This window comes from Equus asinus, chromosome 22, assembly GCF_041296235.1.
Source record: "Equus asinus isolate D_3611 breed Donkey chromosome 22, EquAss-T2T_v2, whole genome shotgun sequence".
Lineage (NCBI taxonomy): Eukaryota > Metazoa > Chordata > Mammalia > Perissodactyla > Equidae > Equus > Equus asinus.
This window is the reverse complement of record NC_091811.1, coordinates 48,358,634-48,381,802: the sequence shown is the minus strand read 5'-3', so window position 1 is coordinate 48,381,802 and position 23,169 is coordinate 48,358,634. Positions and strand designations below refer to the sequence as shown.

At 38.0% G+C, this 23,169-nt stretch overlaps 1 protein-coding gene across 5 annotated transcripts in view; it reads left to right on the top strand.

Annotated features, from left to right (window-relative positions):
* Window positions 1-208: 208 nt before the first annotated feature.
* Window positions 209-23,169, top strand: part of SCAF11 (SR-related CTD associated factor 11) — a 67,560-nt gene continuing 44,599 nt past the window's right edge. For 2 of the 5 annotated variants that reach the window (XM_014860470.3, XM_014860469.3), the window contains exons 1-2: window positions 209-583; window positions 23,052-23,133. In XM_014860470.3, coding sequence (XP_014715956.1) covers window positions 23,073-23,133 — 61 coding nt within the window. In that variant the 5' untranslated portion in view covers window positions 209-583; window positions 23,052-23,072. Of the gene's footprint in view, window positions 606-23,051; window positions 23,134-23,169 lie in introns of all 5 variants that reach the window. The other 3 variants (XM_044755534.2, XM_070495043.1, XM_070495042.1) reach the window with 3 other exon arrangements.

Genomic DNA, 23,169 nt, shown 5'->3' with positions numbered 1-23,169 from the left:
GCGCATGCGCACAGCCCACAGCGAGAAAGGAGGGCGGGGCAGGGAAGATGTTTCCCAGAAGCCCGCGCCACTCTCTGCCGTACTCCCTCCCGCTCACAGGCCGCGTGACGTGACTCCGCCCGCCACGTTCCTCTGTCGCAAACGGCGGTTGGTGGGCGCCCCCCGGCGGCCCCGTTGAGCGCTGCAGCCGTGCGCGCAGGGCCAGAGCGAGCGAAAAGCGAGAGTGTGGCGGGTGCTGCCGCCGCCGTCGTCACCGTAGCGCGCCGACATGTGGCGGCGCGGCTGAGCGGAGCGGAGGGGGGAGGGGAGGCGCGGGGAGGGGAGGGAGGAGGCCAGACAAGGCGGGGGAGGGGGAGCAGCGGTGGCGCAAGCCGCGCGGAGCAGCACAGCCGGGGTCAGCTCCCTGCTCCGCCGCCGCCTGCCGACCCGGCCGGCCGAGCCGGCGCCCCAGCGGCCCCCGGAACACCTCCAAGCGGACGAAGGAGTCCATGTTGGGGAACTTGGCGGCGGCGTGACGGGGACCTAGGGACCTGCAGTGGGGCCGCCACCGCCGCCGGAGCAAGCACGTCGCCCTCGGCCTGAGGTAAACACGGGCCGCTCCGGGGGTGAGTGGGCTCAGGCCGCTGTCGGGGCGAGGCGGGGGGTGCGGGCCGGCGCGGAGCGGAGGAGCGGGCCCGGGGCGCCGAGAGGGCCGACAAAGTTTCGGCATCCCGCGCGGCCCAGGCGGCTTCCTGCGCTTGGAGGAAAGTTGCAGCTGCCCCTCGAGGCGGGGGACCCCGCGGTGGGGAGGGCCCTGCTTCTCTCTCGCTGCCTCGCGGGGGAGGCCCGGCCCCGGCCACCGTCGCCTCTCTGTCGGCACCCCGTCCCATTTCCTCCTTGTGGCCTACCCGCCTCCCGCCGGCCGAGCCTGTCCCCGCCCGGGCGCGGGGTCTTGGGGGGTGGGGGGCGGCGGGGAGGAGAGAGGCTCCACGACGGAGTCGCCGGCCATGCACCCCCTCCCTGCGGTGGAAACGTGTCCTGCTGGGCTTCCGGGCGCTCCCCGACCCCCGGGGCCGCTGTACTTGGGAGACTTTGCTTTTGTCGCTGGCGTCCGAGCCCGCTCGTGAAACCAAACTTTACTGCGCCGTGACCTCGGCGGGTGCGCGAATGGGGAAGAGCCGGCGCTGCAGAGCATCCGTGTTTACCCCATGCCCTGTGTTTCGAACTACTCTGCCGTCCCCACTTTTTAAACCCGTCCGCAGGGCTGACAACAAAAGGGCCGGGAGATCTAAACTTAGTTTAATCAGTCGCCGCCCCTGCTCAGACCTGAGAATTGAGAACCATTAAAGACATTTCTTACAGATTGCTGGCGGTCTTGCGACCCACACACGTTTTGAAAAGTTGTTTTAAAAGTAAACGCCTGGTTTAAAGTAGTTGATTAAAACAGTCACAGATTCCAGTGTCGAAGTTTACAGACCCCCAATATATTTCGGTAGTGTATTACAATGTCTGCGAGTTGAGCGTTTTTTCATTCATTTTGGATTACATTTTAACTAACATCTTTACCGTACTACCAGTGAACTAAGAGATTTAAGTGAAACTGATCAAAAAAATTTTAATGCTTTGGCTAGTAAATGCTGATCTTAAATTTTCTCAATTTGGGGGTTTTCACTGAATTTTGGAAAAAGCATATTAATAGATGCATTTTCTCGTTTTAAAACAAGTTAATTGATGAATATGCTATTTAGCTCAGCAGTGGAATATTGAAGGTAAAACATTCTTGAACAACTGGTGGTTCTTGTATTTTATTAGTAATTGTATTACAATTTTGCTATGTAATGAAGTCTCTTTCCAGACCATTGCTTTCTCTTTCCTGTTTGTTTGGCAGTTGGCTTAATCGTCTCCCTTTTTTGCTATTGGTTAAGAGCTGCAGTAAAAAGTTTGTGGGAATTTTTGTTTTTGTTGTTTTAACTTACTGGACAGAAGAGATGAAATTTTAAAGTTGTCTTTGGATTTCTTTCATTTTATACTATGCCATCAAAGATAATCTGAATTTACTTTTCATTGTGTTTATGCAATATGATTTTTTTTTTAATTGGCAATTCTTATTGTAGCTGCACTTTTTACACTGTAATGTTCTTTGGTGCTTGCAAGTATGTTAATAATCATTCGATTCTACATTCGGATAATGACCTTTTTGCCTGAGAATTTGAGTACATTTTAAGATTTCAGTGGGATAAGATATGGATGTTTGCTTACTCTGAGTGTATTCATGCTGTCAGGACATTCTTCAGTATGGTCAAGGGGGAAGAAGACTGTAGAAGAAAATGGAAAATTGTTCCTAAATATGCTGCCTGAAACATTCTTGGAGAATATCTTAAAGAAAACTTATTTTTTATGCCTTTAGGTGGTGGTAATGGGGCCCATGCATTAAGATTGAAACTCTTCAGGGGTCAGTCAACTCCCTCATCATCCTTTGAGCACTAACCACTGCTTAGCCAATTTTCTTGAAAAGCTATGCTGTTAATCAGCAGAGATAGGATGAATCAGTGCAGTTACATGATGATATTGATTCATCATCAATAGCATCTTTTAGCAATCAGAGTGCAATATTATACTACTCTTCGACTTAATACTGACTTTTTAGGCACATCAGTGAGAGAGTTGTAAAACCTAACTAAAGAGAGTGGCAGACATAAAAGTAATAAAAAGAGTCAGCCCTAGAATAATTTTCATTGTAAACTTCCCTTTAGCAAGCTCTGCCATCATCTGCCTTCGTCTTTTAGTGATGTAAATTGGATCTTGACTTGCCTTGCTCAGTGAAGTAAGCCTAAAACCTAAATTCTTAATTATGTCCTGTGTTCCAAGGAATAAATTAATAGGGTTGGACCTTATCTTGCATTGATGTGGTGATAAGTGTTAACAGCACTGAGTAGATCCCAGAGACTCTGTATCATTCTTTTGCTGTTTCCAACTCTTCTTTGCATTGCCATCGTCTTTTATTTTGTTTAAAGTTGTGGCTTTGTTAATTTGTAGTGCTTAGGCACATGAAAGTTCAATATAAAGTGTAAAAACAACCCCATCATCTTTCACTTGTAAAATAGCTTTCTAAATAGCTTTCTAAAAAGTCTCCCTATGACATTTCTTTACCTATAATCTTTAACACTCAACAGCTAAAGTGATCCTGATAAAACTTATCAGGTCATGTCACTTCTTTTGTCAGATGGCTTCCCTTCTCAGTCATAGTAAAATCCATAGTTCTTATTATGGTCTACCAGGCTGAGTGTTTCGAAACTCTTCTTCCTCCCTGACTTCATTACCTCATCGCTCTTTCTCCAGCCACATTTCTACTCTGCAGCTGAGGTTTTCTCCTACTACTCTGTATAAAACAGGAGGCTCTCCTCCCACATTTCCTAACCCTTTTTAAGCCAGATTTTTCCCCATAGCATTTATCATTTTCCAACATATTGTATAATTTACTAACTTAAGTTTATTTTGTTTTTTTCTTCACGCTAATGCAAGTTCTGTGAGAAGATGGTTTATCAGTTTGTGTCACTGTTTTGTCCCCAAACACCTGAACATGCCTGACATATAATAGGTACTCAATAAATATTTAATGAATTAACATGCTTTCAGCTGGGAAACATTAAAATGTTAAAAATAGTAATTGTGGTTTGAAACTTTAGATTATGCAAGTCTCAGTCTTTTGCATGAACTGCTAAGTTACTTCTGTCCATGCGTTATTTTCAGTTCAGGGGTCCACATTTTTAAAGGAGAGTGTGACAGAATGTGACCTTGAAACTGATTTGTTAGAATATAGAAGGAACTAAGAATGCATGGCTAAGAATAGAGTGATAATACTGTTTTACTGTTTAAAATGTTATCATTTAGAAGCCAAATTAGACTTATTTTTGCTAGTTCCATAAGGCAGAACTAAGATTGTGGTGATGTATTGAAAGGCTAGAGAGGCACAAAAGTGAACATGAGAAAATCTGTCAAGGCTTTTGCAGTAGTAGTCCAGAAGAGATGAGGATAGCTTGAATTAGAGTGAGAATTGTGGAGATGGGCAAAGTGAATGGGATTTGTGATCAATAGGCCTCACTTGATACATTGAAGGTGAGGGAGAGAGAAATTTCAAAGATGACTTTGGGTTGATGGTGGTACCAGTTAAGGACCAAAGATCTTTTGATTCTGACATGTTGGGTTTGAAGTACCTTTGGAGCTTTCAGGTGGAAATTTCTGTAGGCATTTAGTTATATGGTTCTAAAATTTGTAGGTGAGGTATGGGCTGGAAATAGAAAATTGGAGTCACATATAGGTAGTTGAAACTATAGATGGACTTGCATAGGGAAGGGATTATAACTTGGAAAAAAACCTCTAGAAGGGAATTGCAATGGCCTCTAAAATTAAAAAAAAAAAGTTTACTGGAGGAATGTGAGCTCCCAGAGAATACTGTGAAGGTCAGAGTAGTGGGTATGTGGTATTACAGAAACCAAAGGAAGAGAGTATTTCAGGGGGAGAGTAGTCAATAGGGTCATGTGTCAATGAGAGTTGAATAAGGTATGAGGAGCTAAAAGATTTTTCGTTGAATTTAACAACATGGGGCTCGTTGGCCTTTTGGACAAGCAGGATAGTAAGCTTCTTATTTTCAAACCGATGCTCTTGTAATTACCTAACTAGATCTAAAAGTGCTGAGATCAAAGATTAAGAAATTATCCACCCAGGGGCCCGGCCCGGTGGTGCAGCGGTTAAGTTCGCATGTTCCATTTCTCGGCGGCCCGGGGTTCGCCGGTTCGGATCCCGGGTGCGGACATGGTGCTGCTTGGCATGCCATGCTGTGGTAGGCGTCCCGCGTATAAAGTAGACGAAGATGGGCATGGATGTTAGCTCAGGGCCAGGCTTCCTCAGCAAAAAGAGGAGGACCGGCAGTAGTTAGCTCAGGGCTAATCTTCCTCAAAAAAATAAATAAAATAAACTTGTAGGGGAAAAAAAAAAGAAATTATCCACCCACATTACAGAAGAGACCTAATGTTTATCAAATGTTTACTATGTTTTAGACAGTTTACATGAATTTTCATCTGATCTTTTCAGCAGCCTTGCACTGTTGGGTGTATTACTCCACTTTATAGAACGGTGTCTAGAGAAGTTAAGTGACTTGCTAAAAGTCAGAGCACTTGCTAAGAATCTCCACCCAAGCCCATCTGACTCTTTGGCTTTTAGTTATTCATTACATCACTTGGCCTCCCGAACTCTAGATCAGTGCTGTCTAGTAGTACTCCTTTCTATGATGGTGGAAATGTTCTGTATCTGTGCTGCCTAGTATAGTAGTTGATAGTGGTATGTGGCTGTTGAGCACTTGAAATATGGCCAGTGTAACTGAGGAATGGAATAGAGGTTACTGTATTGGACAGTGCAGATATAGATCAAAAGTCATTAAGAATCCCATAAATAATGAAGCAGAGTCTTCTCTTATAATAAAAAGAGGTGGAAACATATTCTTCGTTTGAAAAGAGTACTGTTTTGCTTATATGCTAGTTTTAGGTGCTACAAATGAATATTATAGGTAATCTTTTTCTTTCTTTCAACAATCTCAAACTTTCAGAAGGTTCCAAGTACAATACAAAGAACTTTTTCCCACTACCATTTGAGAGTAAGTTACAGATGCATTCTCATCACCCCATCAAGAACAAGGACTTTCTATTAACATAAATCAGGAAATTAACTGCTATACTGTATTACTACCATCTCACCCTCAGACCTCATTCAAGTTTTGCCAGTTTCCACAGTAATTTACTTTGTAACAAAAGGATCCAGTTCAGAATTCTGTGTTGCATTTAATTGTAATGTCTTTTTACACTCCTTCAACCTAGAACAATCCCTCAGTTTTTTCTTGATTTTTATGACCTTGACACTTTAAAAGATTACAGTTCAGTTTTGTAAAATGCCTCTCAGTTTGCATTTGCCTGATATTTCCTCATGGTTGGATTCAGATTATGCATTTTTTGGCAGGAGTATCACAGTAATGATGTGTTTTCTCATTGCGTCTTATCAGCTGGCGTCCAGTTTCTGTTTGTCCCGTTACTGATGATGTGTACTTTGATCACTTGATTAAGGTGAGGTTTCCCAAGGTTTTTCACTGTAACGGGTTTTTTTATCCCCTTAGTAATTAATAAGTATTTTGTGGAGAAGTTATTTTTAGACTGTGTAAATAATTTATTCCTTATCAAACTTGCTTATTTATTCTCAAATTGTCCCAGTTTTTGCCAGTAAAAGCCCCTTCAAGCTAGTTTCTGTGTTTTTTTGACTTGCTTTGAGGACTTCCTTCCTTTTTGACACAAGAAAATTGTTCTGGGCTCACCTTGTACTTTCCCTCCCACAACCCTGAGATTAACCGTTTTTCCAAGGAGTGGTTTCTTTTAGTGGAGGAAGGTATTTAAAAACCAAGATTTGGGCACTGTATTTATTTCTATACCTATATATAGAAAATCATGAGTTAGTACCAATTTCTCCAGTTTCAAGCCACAGTATTTGTTTTAGTTTTCTTGCTTTCCAAACTTATAACTTCCTTCTCTTAGTAGGAGAAACCTAGCTCCCATTAATTATCCTTAGTGTATTTACTTCTATAATCAATCCCCAGTGAGTAACCAATTTCTCATTGCCACTGCTGCTCCTTTCCACGTGTTGCATAACATTTTCATTCCATTTAGACTATGACACCTCGTGCCAGGATGCATTCCTTAACTCAAGGCTTCTCAGATACCTTGTGCTGAATCTCACCATTTTGCTTCTCTTAGAGTACTTCCCTCTAGGCTCCCTCACCATCCCTCACATGGACACATTGCTCACTTACTTGGGCTCCAACACCTCCAGGCAGAATAGTAGCATACAAACATGTTCTTTTAAAGATTATACTCACTTGTTTTTCTAAAAGATGATTACACCAAAAATTTTAGTGAAAATTAGTGATCAAATATGCTCTCAACTTTTTTAATTTAAACCCTCTTGAGACTCTCACATCTCTATTAGTGATAAAACTAATCTTCCTACTTATTTTCCTTTTTACCCTAGAGTTCTCAAATGTACTTTTAATTGAGTCTTTTTAACATAATTTTGACAGCAAGGTAAAAATTAGCTCAGTTTTTTTGTATATAGGCTTTGGAGTCAGTCAGATCTGGCTTTGAATTCTGGTTGTCCCATATACTGATTGTCACCTTTTATTGGTGACTGAATCAGTGTCCCAGTTTCTTCACCTATTTTAATTTTTCAGTAACATTTACTTAAGTCCAGTGGTAATAGCAGCTGACTCCATCTCTATGTTTCATACCGTTAAGTTAGCTCTGTTTAGTGAGTGATTTTCAAGCCTTTTAATGCAATGTTCTAATATTCAATGTTGGTGGTGGTGTAGTTTTTAAAATGTACTGTAGTATAGTATTTTGAGGATTAAATGTGCGAAGATGTGCCAGAGTATTTTGCCTGATGTAAAGTAGACACTCTCCCTACCCATGATCCTGTGCTCCAGATTTGTTGATATCTATGTGTCTGTTAGATCTGGGAATGGAACATGGCCTTTGCCCTTGTGGAGCTTAGGGCTAATCAGGCCTTCTTTATTGCTCCCCAATGTTCTTTCCGTTTTTTTCCTAACTAGTTTTCTATACTTTCTTCTCTTCTACTTTCTGCTGCTGCATTATCTTCAAAATCCCCAATTTAAACATCTCAGAAACTACTCTCCAAATAGATAAATGGGAGGGAGGTGGACTTTTCCTTAGTGATCTACTTTTTATAAAACACAATTTAAGTCCTACCTTGGACTTAAACTTTAAGTCTCTTTCTATTCTGGTTCATAATTATATCTTTGCCCTTATATTCTATAGCTGTCCTAAATGCATTCTTTCTGACTAAATTAGTCCTGACAAATACCTCATATTTGGCACTTAGCATATGTTATCTTGCTGTTCATCTTTTCTATCCTATTTATCCAACTCTACTTTTTGCACCAGGGAGGGGGTATAGTGTCTTAATCTATCTTTGTATTCCATTACCAGGTTCAATACCCTGACCACAGTAGTAGTTCAGCAGCTTAAAGTAAACAAAAACAGAAGTATAAACATTAAAGAGAACAGCCACAGCGAAGCTGCTTTGAAAATTCTCTGGGATCAGTGAAACAGTTTACAAATGATACATGACGTGTTAATGTAAATATACTTGTAACACTATTTTGTATGCCTGGATGGCCTGTCAAGAAAATTGTTTCTTTAAACCACTGTTCTAATGGGGAATAAAATATTAATAACTTAAAAAATTTGTAAGCTGTAATTCCCCTGAAAACCTTATAGAAAAGCCTTCAGATAGGACAGCTTTAATGCATTAGGCCCTATTTCTTTAGGAATTGTACATGTCCAGTTACTTAGACATCAACATGAGTAAAATGAGGGAGATAGATGGAACAGAAAATAGCTTTATCATTTCAGAACTGCTTCAGAACTAGGTAAAACTAAAACTGAACATGAAGGAGAAACAAATCCAGTCAAGTTCTTAAAAAAAGTTTAAAATAAATTTCATATAATGTAGCCACTCAAACCTTCTTTGGTTGTTGTCTGCATGGCATATCTTTTTCCATACCTTCATTTTAACCTATATGTTTTTATATTTAAAGTGAGTTTCTTGTAGACAGCATGTAATTCAGTCTTTTTTTAAATTTAATCTGACAATCTTTTAATTGATGTGTTTAATGTAGTTATTGATAGAATATGCTCCTTTGTTCCCCAATTCCTGCCTTTTTTGAATTATGTGGATATATTTTAGTATTCTACTTTATCTATTGGCCTTTTAACTATATTTTTCTGCATTATTTTTTAGTGGTTGCTTTAGGTCTGCTCTTGACAACTTGAAATGTGGCTAGTTTGAATTGAGATGTGCAGTAAGTGTGAAATACACACCAGCTTTCAAAGACATACTACCACAAAAAGAATGTAAAATGTCGCATTTAATGAATCTCTTATTGATTAAATGTTGAAATGTTAATAGCTGGACATACTGGATTAATAAAATATACTAAATTGATTTTATCTCTTTTAACTTTTTGTTTGTTTTTTGTTTTTGTTTTCTTCCCTCCCCAAAGCCCCAGTTACATAGTTGTGTCATAGTTGTATATTCTAGTTGGAAGTCCTTCCAGTTCTTCCATGTGAGCCTCCACAGCATGGCTGCTGACAGACAAGTGATGTGGTTCCGCGCCCCTGGGAACCGAACCTGGGCCACCAAAGTGGAGCACACTGAACTTTAACCACTAGGCCATCAGGGCTGGCCCTTTTTTGACTTTTAAATATGGCTACTAGGAAATTTAACGTGGCTCATGTTATATTTGTATTGAACAGTGCTCCTCTAGGGATTATCATATTTGCACCTAAACATTCACAGTCTGCTTTGAGTTAATGTTTACCACTTGAAGTAAATGTCGAAGCCCGATACCTCCCCCAGTGACCTTTATGTTATAGTTGTCACATGTATTACATATATATACATATATTACGTATATGCAATGAAAACCCCACCAGAGAATTATGTAGTTTTTGCTTTTGATGATCACACATCTTTTCAAGAACTTAGAGGAGAAAAATAGTCTTATATATGCTTTGCTATTTACTGTTTTTCTTGTTCTGTGTCATTGAAATTTCAGGTCTCTCTCTGGTGTCTCTTCTCTTCAGCCTAAAGAACCTCCTATCCTTTATAGTAGACCTGCTGGTGATAAATTCTGTTTTTCTTAACTGAAAATGTCTTTTCTGCTTTCATTTCTGATGGATTTCTACACTGGATATGGAATTCTGTGTATTCTTATCTTTAGCACTAAAGATGTGCTGTTGTCTTCTTGGATTCCATTGTTTCTGATGAGAAGTTTACAGTAATTTGAATCATTAATAGCTTCTGTGTGTTATGTTTCTCTATCTACTTTAAAGATTTTTTTCCCTTTATCTTTGCTTTTCCCCAATTGATTATGATTTGTCTGGGTGTGTTTATCTTTCTTTTTTAGTTAATCATATTTGGTGTGCGCTGGACTTTGTTCAAATATTTTTTCCTGTACCAATCTCTTCCTCTTTTTCTGGAACTCAGATGACATGAGTAGCCCTTCAAATGTTGTCCACAGGACCCTGAGACTCTTCATTTTCCTTCAGTCTTTTATTTCTCTGTTCTTCAGATTAGATCATTTCTGTTGATGTATCTTCACATTTACTGACTCATTCCTTTGCATTTCCATTCTTTTATCAAGATGTTATTTCAGACGTTATCTTTTTCAGTTGTAAAATTTCCATTTTCTCTTTTTTTTGGTGAGGAGGATTGGCCCTATGCTAACATCTGTTGACAATCTGTCTCTATTTTATATGTGGGATGCCATCATAGCATGGCTTGATGAGTGGTGTGCAGTCTGCTCCCAGGATCTGAACCTGCAAACCCCAGTCTGCCAAAGCGGAGCACACAAACAACCGCTACAGCACCGGGCTGGCCCCCTATGTCTTTTTTTTATAGTTACTCTTTCTTGGCTGAGAACCTTTATCTTTCCATTCATTTCAGAAGTGTTAATTTTTTCTCCATGGAGCAGTGTGTGTGTGTGTGTGTGTGTGTGTGTGTGTGTGTGTAGTTCAGAACAATCCTTGACAAATAAAATGTGCTGAGTAAATATTGTCTATAGTTGTTGTACATATACATAAATCATTCATTCAAAGCTGTGTATTGGGCATCCACTTTAAGGCAATGTTTCTGGATCCTGGTAACATGATGACCAAGACAGATAACTTAACAATTTTGCAGTCATTCAAATCATTAAGTGTGTTACCATTTCTCATTGTTTGAATACTTTTAATATCTAGTGACTTGGATTTTAATATTTTATTTTCTACCAGAGCGCTAGTAAGTTCCTAATCCTACTGCTTATCACTGGCTTTGTGATCTTGGACAAGTTGCTTAATTACGTTGTATGTAAAATGGAGATACCTCCTTCACAAAATACTATAAGAGTTAAATGAGATGACTTATGACTTGTCAGAAAGTAATAGTTAGAAATAGTATGAAAAGCATACGCAGTAGTCCAGCTCTTGGGGCATTCGAAGCATGTGTAATAAGATTACATTTAGGAAAGAATCCCAGTTCTGCCCATGCCTGATGTTAATATAGAAGTGTGGTTTTTTTCTGTAAGTTCTCATAGTATGTAATAACATATTTCCAAGTTAGACTAGCAGTGTTTCATAGGAGTAAGATTATGAAATGTCTCTTTAAATTATGTGTGAAATACTCATTTAAGAACACATTGATTATATACTTATGTAACATAGTAAATTGTCTTTATCTCTATGTGAGATAACTACCTAGGATGAGTTAAAGAAGTTCAGATGATAGGCATAGCTAGAGTAAAGAGAGAGTGGGTGTCCTGTTTACTATAAAAACAATTGCTTCTTTTTTTCAATATTTGTTTCACTGTGGCAACTTGTATCAATTTAGAAGGGCTTAATATGAAGAAGGTGACATTTCTTGACGAACCAAAGAATGACATTTAGCATCTGTGCAAAAATGAGACTAATTTCTGGAGTTGAAACTCTGTACTGTAAGGTTTTTAAATCTTGTTTAAATAGAACAAAGCAATATTTCAGAAGCAAATGTTTTGAACATTGTCCTTTTTTTCCCTGTTATCATAGATGAAATCCATTTCCATTCTTCCATAACAAGCATTTGTATGTGGTCATTTTTTGTCAGTAATTCCTCTTTAATTCTTTGGATTTGTTTATTTTGCATGTGTTTTCTGTGCCCTACATAATTTTCCCATTTCCTTTTTTGGGAGGTAGGTAGACAGAGAGTGCCATTTTAGTCCAGAAGTCTTTCCAAGGTAGACCAAGTGTTAAAATAAAGATACTGTTGACACTTTTCCTGTTTGGGGTTAGAAGAAAAGGATGAAAAGACATTGGTTCTTGCTCTGCTTCCATACTTGCATCCAGGATGCCTTTCTTCTTCTCTTGGCTGTTTTGCTTGCCGGATGTGAGGCTACAGTGCTGTTGATCCCAAGGGCTCCTGTAGTCCTCTTTTTTTTATTAAAGATTGGCACCTGAGCTAAGAACTGTTGCCAATCTTCTTTTTCTCTTTCTCTTTTTTCTTTTTTTTTTTCTGCTTTTTCTCCCCAAATCCCCCAAGTACGTAGTTGTATATTCTAGTTGTGGGTCCTTCTAGTTGTGGTACGTGGGACACTTCCTCAACGTGACCTAATGAGCAGTGTCATGTCCGCGCCCAGGATCTGAACTGGCAGAACCCTGGGCCGCTGAGGCGGAGCGCGTGAACTTAACCACTCTGCCATGGGGCCAGCCCCCTGTAGTCCTCTTGAGAGGTTTGGTTCTGAGATGAGTCTCTAACATCTCATTCTTCTTTTGCTTTTTGTCTCTAATAGGCAAAAGGCTTAATGTTCTATATGTAAACTCTACTTTTCCACACTTGTTAACACTTCCCTTCAAGGGACCTGTGATAGGCACTAAGGAATTGCTGATGGAAAGAAACAAAAAATATAAGAGCTTTAGATTTCCCATTTCTATTTAAATTAGTTAATGTCATCATACTTTAGTAAAAGGGGTAGAGAAAATGGGGATGAGAATCTCCAGGACAAATCAAGATAACAATTAACTCCTTCCATTTCCTCCTCCATACCTTAAGCAGGAGTGGAGTTATCAGACAGGAGTTGCATAATTATATATTGAAATTGTTGGAGGACCTATAACATGTTTCTGTTCTATAATAGTTTCTCATTTGGGGAAATAATGGGAGCCTATCATATATTACAATTTCTTTATCAAACTCCCTCTGGCAAACTATCCAGGCATATAGAAGGCACTCATTTTTCTTTTTTAAAAAATAAAGCATTGCGTTGTAGGTATATTCTGCTCATAGAGTACTCAACTGTCACATAAGAGTGTAACCCAACTGGGAGCCAACTTTAGTGTCTGTCTTCCCCCAAACAATGAAAAACTGGCCAGCTCCATACCATCACTAGGGTCTTGGAACTGGTCTATTTCTACAACTCTGCCTTAGAATTTAATGGTGGTGTAAAATTGTGCCTGTTGCTTTTAATCTGTGTCCCACTGGCTGTAGATATGCGTTGTCTGTCAGACCCTTCAGTGCTATAGAAATGCAGGAACCAGAGAGAGAAAATTTAAATGCCTCATCTCAAGCTCCTCTGTGGCAAAGTAGTTTAGGTGGCCTCTATCTGTTGGTGATAGCGTAGAACCATTGGAAAAGCTGAGACCATGATGTTGTCAGAGAAAAAGGAGCTTTGTTGAAAATATTAACAATTTATATCCTAGCCCATAATTGCTCTATCATGTTAGTCTTTACTTTTAAAAACATTTTTAAAATTTTATTGACATATAGTAAAATTGACCTTTTTTGGGTGTGTAGTTCTGTGAATTTAATACCTGTTTAGATTTATATTACCATCACCAGAGTCAGGATTCAGAATGGTTCCATCACCCCAGAAAACCTCCCTCATGCTATCTTTGTAGTCAAACCCACCCCTAACTCAGGCAACCACTGATAGTACTTCTTTATCACTGTAGTTTTGACCTTATGAGAATGTCGTATAAATGTAGTTGTGTAGCTTGTAACCTTTTGAGACGGGCTTTTTTCACTCAGTATATTGCCTTTAAGATTCATCCAAATTGTTGAATGCAACACTAATCCAGTCTTTTTTATAGCTGAGTAGTATTCCATTGTATGGATGAATGTACCATAGTTTGTTTATTTTGATGAAATCCAGTCTATCAGTTTGTTCTTTTCTTGTACTGTCTTTTCTGGGTTTGGTATCAGGATAATGTTGAACTTATAAAATGAGTTGGGAAGTATTTATCTTCCATTTTCTGGAAGAGATTTTGTTGAACTTCTGTATTTCTTCTTTAAACGGTTAGTAAATCCACCGGGGAAATTATCTGGGCCTGCAGCTTTCTTTTTTTCTTTTTTCTTTTTTTTTTTTTTGAGGAAGATTAGCCCTGAAGCTTACATCCACCACCACTCCTCTTTTTGCTGAGGAAGACTGGCCCTGAGCTAACATCTGTGCCCATGTTCCTCTACTTTATATGTGGGACGCCTGCCACAGCATGGCTTGAGAAGCAGTATGTAGGTCTGCACCCAGGATCTGAACCGGTGAACTCTGGGCCTCTGAAGCAGAACGTGCAAACTTAACCACTGTGCCACTCATCTGGCCCCTGGAGATTTCTTTTTTGGAAGACTTTTTAACTACAAAATCAGTTTCTTTAAATAGTACTAGGGCTATTCAGTACTATTCTACTTAATCAGTCTTGCTAGATGTTTAAATTTTATTGATCTTTTCAAAGAAGGAGCTTTTGGCTTCATTGATTTTTCTGTGTTTTTCTGTTTTCAATTTCATTGATTTCTGCTCTCTTCGTTTCTTTCTTTTTGTCTGCTTTGTATTTTGCTTTTTCTAGTTTGTTAAGGTAGAAGTTCACATCATTGATTTGAGACCTTTTCTGATATAAGCACTTTAATGCTCTAATGCTTTTGCTGCATCTCACATATTTTAGCTATTGATACATTTGGATTTAGATCTTTGACTTTATTTTCTGTTTGTTCCCATTGTTTTTGTTCTTCTGTAACCTCTTTGTTTGGGTTATTTGAACATATTTTTTAGTATTCCATTTTAACTTAGTGTGTTTTTGCCTATATGTAATTTTTTTAGTGGTTGCTCTAGGGATTATAATGTACATACTTATATTTTCACAGTCTTCTTAGAATCAGTATTTTACCACTTCAAGTGAAATATAGAAAACTTACCACTGTTTAGGTCCCTTTATGTTGTAATTGTCTTTTGTTGCATTTACGTTTATTGGAAATCTTATTGGAAAGTGTTGTAATATTTGCTTTTAATTGCTAAACATATGTTAAAGAATTCAAGAGGACAACAGTTAGTTATATTTACCCAGATAATTACCAGTTCTGTTGCTCTTCCATCATTCCTCATGTTCCATTTCCTCTGACTGAAGAACTTCATTTAGCAATTCTTTTAGAGGTGACAACTAATTCTTACAGTTTTCCTTCAACTGAGAATGTCTTTTGTTTCATATTCATTCCTTAAGGTTAATTTTACTAGATTGAAGATTCTGGGTTTACAGTTCTTTTCCGTTTTAGCACTTTAAGAATGTTATTCTACTTCCTTCTAGCCTACGTAGTTTCTTTCTTTTTTTTTTGGTGAGGAAGATTCACCCTGAGCTAACCTTTGTTGCCAGTCTCTCTCCATTTTGTATGTGGGTCACTGCCTCAACATGGCTGAACGTGGTGTAGGTTTGCACCTGGGATCCCAACCTACCAAATCAGGCTGCCGAAGCAGAGCACACAAACTTCACCGCTATGGCTTACATAGTTTCTGATGAGAAGTCAGTAGTTATTCAAATCATTAACCCATCTTCCCCTCATAAGTAATGCATTGTTTTTTCAATCTTCTTGTAAGATTTTGCTTTGTAATTTTCAGCAGTTTGACTGTGATGCATCCAAGCATGGATTTCATTGAAATTATCTAATTTCGAGTTTGTGAGCTTCTTGAATCTAGAGGTCTATGTCTTTCACTGAATTTGGAAAGTCTAGCCATTACTTTTTCTTTTTCTTTTGCACTGCACTCATTTTCTTCTTCTTGAGCTTTTGACTTGAATGTTAGTGTTTTGGTATTGTCCCACAGGTCTCTGAAGCACTAATAATTTTTTTCAATATTTTTTCCCTCTCTTGTTCAGAGTGGGTAATTTCTGTTGATTTATCTTCAAGTTCACTGACTTTCCATTCTGCTATTGAGTTAATTGCACTTTTGAGTTCTAAAATTTCCATTTGGTAGTTCTCTCTATCTTCTATTTCTTTGCTGTGACTTTCTAGCCTCTCATTTGTTTCAAGAGTATTTGCTCTTTCTTGTTGGAACATTTTTATACCTGCATTAAAATCTTTGTCAAATGATTCACCCACTGCTCTAATAACTGTGTCATCTTGGTGTTGGTTTCTGTTTGTCTTTTCCCATATGAGTTTGGGATTTTCCTGGTTCTCTCTATACCAAGTAATTTTGGATTGTGTTTTGGACATTTTGAACATTATGTTATATGACTCAGTGTGTTGTTTAAATGCTATGGAGAATGTCGGTATTTTTGTTTTGGCAGGCAATTGATTCTGTTGGGTTTAGGCCACTCCTACCAGTTTTCTGCAGGTTGTAGTTTTAATCTCAGTTCTGTTTTCAAAACCTTTGCAGTACTATTTGGATTTTTTCTGTGTGTGTACTACCCAGTAGCCAATCTGTGGCCTGCATGAGTGTTTATCCCTTAAATGTTTTCAGAGTCTATGGTATGCTGCTTAAGGTTAAATATATGTGTAGCTCAAAGGTGAACTAGGAGTTCATGAACAGCTTACATGTATGTAGTTTAATCTTCATAATGACTGAAGTGGTTGCTACTATATCTCCATTTTATAGATGAGAAAACAAACCTACACTGGTTAAGGTCACCCAACTAGTGACAGACTAGTTGAGGTTTGAACCCAGGCAATTTTTTCTAAAACCTGTCTTTTAGATGGGATGTTCCTGTCTCTATATTGAAGAGGACTAGTATTAACGCTTCAGCACCAAACATGCAGGTGAAGGATATTCTGAACAAAAATGTCAGAATAGCCTGCTTGAAGCAAAGAAGTCTAGTTAACAAAATCTGATAAAATTGTTATAACACTGGAAATCAGGTAAGGAAAAAAAACTTTGGGAGCATTCTGCAAGGGTTTAAAAAATCAACAGTGATATATCAGAATCAGGAGTTAGTTGATTATGTAGCGAGAAGCTGGAAAGGAAATAACTATCAAGCCGAAGGAATTAATTGCCTTAACCTTACACTGAGTGAACAAGTTGAAGGCACCAGAGCAAATATCCGTGATAGTTTAAGCCAGATTGATAAAATAAATATAGAGAAATCAACAAAATTACATAGCCTTCAGGGCAGTTTTTAAGGAACTTAAGGGCAGCATTGCAAAACTGTGGACTCAAATGTGTAATAAGTAGCTGTTATGTCAGAGAGCAGGTTGAATACAAATGTAGATAGATGCCTATACTTAAGAAAGCTTGGGAGGCCCTCGGCAATGAAAGACTGAGTCACATCTTCAAACTAGGCAGGCTTCTATAGTCTTTAATAGAGTTGGCAAACTTTTTCTGAAAAGGGTCAGATTGTGATTATTTTAGGCTATGCAGAGTATATGGATTCTGTTGCATTTATTCAGCTTTGCCATTGTAGTGCAAAAGCAGCCATAGGCAGTATGTAAAGGAAAAAGCCTGGCTGTGCTTCAACAAAACTTTATTTACAGACAGTCAGCCAGTTTTTTGACCACTGGCTGATAATGATAGTATCCCTTCCTAGACATCAATTAAAAATAGCCTTGTTTATGATTTCTCTGAGGGAGAATAACATTCTCAGAGGGAGGATCAAATTTTTGAGTAGATAATTGGGAGGCACATAATGATTTTATTTAATACTGGGATTGGGGTGGAAGATCCTGCATTAATAGTAAGGTTAAATTTGAATGCTTATTATTGCTAGACAATGTCATAAGCACAGGTTTGCCTGAAACCAATGCCCAAGTCATTAATCACTGAAATATACCACTCAGAGTACCTTAGTAAATGCCCCCTCTTTTTTAAATTGAGTTTTTTTGGACAGAGGGTTGAATTTGGGGACTGGTTTATCTTGGATAGAGGATTGAAAATAAAGAATAAAGAGGAACAGACTACCAAGAGAGGTTCTGGGAGTCAATGTGGGTTCTTTGAACACTTTAACCATATGAATCAATATAGTATTTAGCACCTTCATGAAGTGTGCTTTGTCCTTGGCTTAAGTATGCCCAACGTAGGGACAGCTCTTACTTTTTTCCCCCATATCCCTTTCATTCAACCCTGGCTTCCATTTATCACATCAATGCCTTTCTATGGTGGAGTTTGTAATAGCAGGATTGGGTTTGGGAGTAGGGTGGGGAATAGAGTTAAACTTCCTCATGGCCATTCATTTGTCCCTCTTTTTCTTTCTTTGTACCTAAAGGATCTGATTGTACATTTTGACAAAATATTAGTTGACTTAATCAATTTAGTTGTTACTCATAAATGTTGATTTGTATTTTTTCAGACCTATATTTGCCTTTGCCTTTCACTTTCCTCTAGGGAAAACAAAGAAATTGGGCAAGCAACAATTGTATTACCCTTCCCTATTTTTCTTTTCTTACTGGAGTTAATAATAATGATAATAATAATAATCATTTATTGCATGGCAGTGAAGTTGGGATTTAAATCCAGGTCTGTCGGACTCCTAACAGTTGTAGTCTTAACTAGGATATTGATATCTTTAGATCCTGTAGGCTTTCTTGAAGAACGGTAGGAGGAAGCAAGGAGAGGAAGTTTTGAAGTGAACTAGAAAGAAATGGAGTTCTGCTTTGTAGTAGGTGGAAAGAAACAGATTTTAGAAGAGAAAAATATGGAGAGAAAGGAAGAAGGGTATGAATTTGTAAACAGCTAGCTAAGGCTAAAAAAGTTTAGTTTCTATTACCAGGAACCTCTGGTCTCTTCTCTGATTCCTTGAAGCTTCAGGTGCCTCAGCGGCTACTACAGTAGAAAATATATTGTTAGCATCCAGGTATAATTTGAAGCAGTTTCCTTTTATAGAGGGTGGTAGTTATATCCTAGAGCTGTGCTGTCTAGTACAGTAGCCAGTAGCTACATTGGACTACTTAAATTTAAATTAATTAAAACTTAACAGAAAATTAAAAATTTTGTTCCTCACTTGGACTAGCCACGTCTCAAGTGCTTGATAGAACAGTTCCCTATTGGGCAGCACTGTTCTAGAGAACTGAAATGTCTTATACACTAGTCTTACTTGAATGTGCTGTAATGGCTGGCCTGGGATTTTCACTTCCACGTATTCCGGAGTTTGTGTGGGAAAATGAGTTTTCGAGTTCCCGAAAACTGATTTGTACCAATGCTTTTTGCATTCCAAATTCTAAAAGTTGATGGCTTTTATGATAAACAAAATTTTAAAATTAGGTCATTCTTCCCAAACTGTTTTATGAACATATTTGGAATAGTATTTCTAATACATAATAGAAGCAATATATAGCTAAATAGAAAAGAGCAACCTGGAAGATAGATACACTTTCAGATGGTATATTTGGCGATATTTGATGATGGTATATTTGGGATAACAGACTTAAAGATATTTTACCTTAGAAAAGTAGAGCCTGGGAAGAGGCATTAAAAATTGAAATTTATAAATTTAAAATAATCTGAAAAGTAAAAAATTTACCTAAAATCTAGAATGAACATCTTTGAAATTTATTTGAGGTAAACAAAAATTAAAAGAAAATTAGATTTGGCTTATAGGTAATTAACTTACAGAACTTACTAGTAGAACTAATAAGTAGTCTAGGTAGACTATGACTTATGATTATAGACTCATAAATAGTTAATATCATAAAATTGGGTTATATCTAACTTTTCAGATAATCACAAGAAAGAATAGCCCTGCCCACCCACAGTTTCTCTCTTAGGTATTTTATTGACCACAAATTACTGGCTAGGACCATGAGTCTGTATTTGTATTCCCATGCTTCTGTTACTGGAAATTCAAAGCAAGAGGTATTAAAAACCTTGGATTCTTAGATTAAAAACTGGAGTCCAGGCAGATAGAAGAGATAAGCATGAACAAGTTGTAAGTTTATAAGTTGCTGAGCTGAAACTTGTTACTTTTGTCTAGTGAAATGCTAAATGCTATTCATTTTGGAATAAACTGGTAAGGTAGCTTAATCATTTTAGGTATGGAAACAGTTAATCCATGATATGTTCAAGAAGCAGCACACAACTTCTAAAAATTTAAACACCTGAACAGTTTTTTAAGCAGATTTCTAATGTATAAGGAAAGGCAGTCTGTAACTTGATTAAAGTCTCTTAATTTCTCAGTGATAAACTGTTACTTGTGTACTTCATTTCATGAGTTAAAATAGAGAAAATAGTATTTACCGTAAAATATTAATTGTAAATTATAATTAATATACTAATATGTAAATATAAGCTTAATATCCTTAAGGGAGAAAATGTGAAAATAGCATAGATTAGACTATCCAATAGGACATAAATTATTTAGCTATGTTAAGGGATGACATATTACATCTTCTGAGAACTTCCTAGATTTTTAAAATATTGTGCTAATTTTCAAATTGACATTTTCTCACATTGAATTAACTCCAACTTAAATGTTTTTTATTCAGATGTTTAGGATAATGGAGGAGATGGCATGAATTTCCCCAAATAAAGTAGTACACTCAATTATAGATCATACAGGAGCACAATATGACTCTGAAATCATCTAAATTGGGAAGTTGTCTAGAGCAGTGTTTCACAGGCTTTAATGTACATATGAATTGGGTACAGATCTTGATAAGATGCAGATTCACTCAGTCTGGGTGGTGCCTGGGTATCCTGTACTTGTAACAGGTTCCCATGTGATACTGTTACTGTCCTGAGTGAATATCAAGTAGAGTAACCTATGACTATCTGCACATTTCTAAAGTAATCTTCTGTTTCAGCAATTCCATCGTTCCAGTAGCTCAGGTCAAAATACTTCAGAATTATCCTGGACTCTTGCTCTCTGACACATACCCCACAATATGTCAGCACATCCTGATGGCTGTATTTTGAAAACACACTGGAATGTGAACACTTTTCATCACCCTCGCTTCTACTCTGGTACAAGCCACTGTAATCTTCCTCCCCCCAGATTGTTGCAGTAGTCTCGTTGCTGGCCTCTACTTTTTCCTTTGCCGCCTCCTCTGCTTAAAACCCTCTACTGGCCCATCTGACTCAGAGAAGCAGCCAGTGTGTTTCCCTTGGCCTATAAGGTTTTGCATCATCTTACATTCTGTTACCTCTCTGTCCTCGTCGACTGCTTTTTCTCTCTTTTACTTTATTCTGACCACACTTTATTCTAACTCTTTGTTGTTCCTTGAACCACAAACATGCCTCCTCCCCTCTGAATTTGCTGTTCTTTCTGCCTAGAATGCACTCCTCTAGATATCCACATCACTCTTCTCCTCGCTTCTTTCACCTTGCCAGTTCAAGTTTCAATTTATCAGAAAGAGTTTCCCTAAACAGTCTGTGTGAAATAGTAGCTTCTCCACTTTCTCACTTATTAGCCATACTAATTGAATGTTTTATTTTACAATCATATAGTTTTATCTTTCTCCAACACACTTCTCAACATCTGACATACTAGATATTTTACTTAACTTACATTGTTTATTGTATCTCCCTGACTAGGATAAAGGCAGGAATTTCTGTCTTGTTCAATGTTGTACTTACAGCATTGCCTAATAGTGTACATATAGCACTCAAATCTTTGAACTGAAAAAAAACCTCACAGCTCATTGAGCTTCTGTTTGAATACCTTCATTGGTAGGTTATTCTACCTACCTTCAGAACAGCCCATTCCATTTGAAGCTAACTGCTAACCTTCTTCTTAAGCTTTCTATTCTTCCAGGCTAACCACCTTACTGCTTTACCTTTCTGCATTTGATGTGGTTTTCAGGGCTCTCAGCATTTTAGTCATCTTCCCTGGACACTACATCATTTTGTTGTTTGTTCCTAAATAGCGTCAGAACTGAAATAAATGTTGCAAATGTAGGCTGAGTGGGAATTTTTCCTCTTCTTTTTGACATTCTACTTTTATTAAGGCAGACTGTGATTAAATTAACTTTTTAAAAAGTAGCTCTGATCCTGGCTCATTTCAAATTTTTAATCCATTAAAACGTTTAAATCGTTCTTATATGTGCTAGTAAGTTTATTCTGCTTTACAGTTGGTTGTTGAATCAAGGTAGGGGCCTTTGCTGCATTTCTCCTTGTTTGACCTAATAGAGAATTTTCGTGGGCAATACATATGTTAATCTAGCATGTGTAAATTATTTAAGAAACTAATAGAAAAATTACTTAATATATATATGGGAGAATCATAACTGATGAAATTAGGGATTTCTTGTGCCTAGATATTACAAAGCATATTTGAACGGTTCATTGCAATCATGTGTCTTGCATCAATTCAAGAAAGAATTCTGAGTTGATGTAAAAAATAATTTTACTTCATTAATTTGTTCCCTTTGACTTAAGAAATTAATTTCCTTTCCCACATTTCTCATTTTGCCTCCTGTAATCACCATTTTCCTTGTCCCCTAGGCCAGAATAGTCTTTGACTTCTTTCCCGTATTTAGTCACCAAATCTCAGAAATTCTTTAGCTCTGAACTTACTTTCTTTTCTTCACTTCACAGCCAGTTACTCTAGCCATGCAAATCTCTATGCTTCTAATCTCTCCCCACTATAATCCATTCTGTGCTTGTCAGTAGATGATTCTTTTAAAAGATTTATTTACATCACTTTTATCATGTCAGTCTTCTTCAGGGGAATCTATAAGATTGAACCTAAACTTCTCAGTCAATTGTGAGAGATCCATCTGTAATCTAGCCCTGCTTGATTTACATTGCTCTGCTTCTTGCTTTCATTACCCCTCACTGTAGTCTTTCAGATGCCCGTCTCCTCAGTGTACACACTCTCTTCCTCTCTCTCTCTTATACTTTCATTCACTCACTCACTCTTGTTCTTGGCACATTGACATAGCTAAACTCTATTTTATTCCTTCACACTATGTTGCTTCTTAAATGCCTTAAATTCCTGAACATGTATAACCGGTCTCCTTCAGTGAAAACTCCAGTCCAAATTGATCTCTTTACCCTAAGCTCCGATTGTATTTAAGTCTTTAGCACAAAATTTATCATTTAGTCTTTGTTGATTAATACTTATATAAGGCTTTTCCTTTCAGTACTACTGTGTGCTTGATGACATGGAGTATAAAAGAGGTACTGGATTATCCACAAAATTTACTGGCTTGGCTTGTAACTATGTTCTTTTATGTGTAACATAATTTCTTACAGTTCTGGGGGGGTGGTGTTATTATTGGGAGAAGGCAAACATAAAATTTCTCTGTAATTCATCCTGTAGGAAACCCTTTTTCAAGGAGAAATGAAGAAGAAAACTTTATATACCCTAAATGTGGGAGATCAGGAGTATGAAGATACGGAAGGTAACTTTTGATTTTTATAAAGCTTGTGTGTTGAAA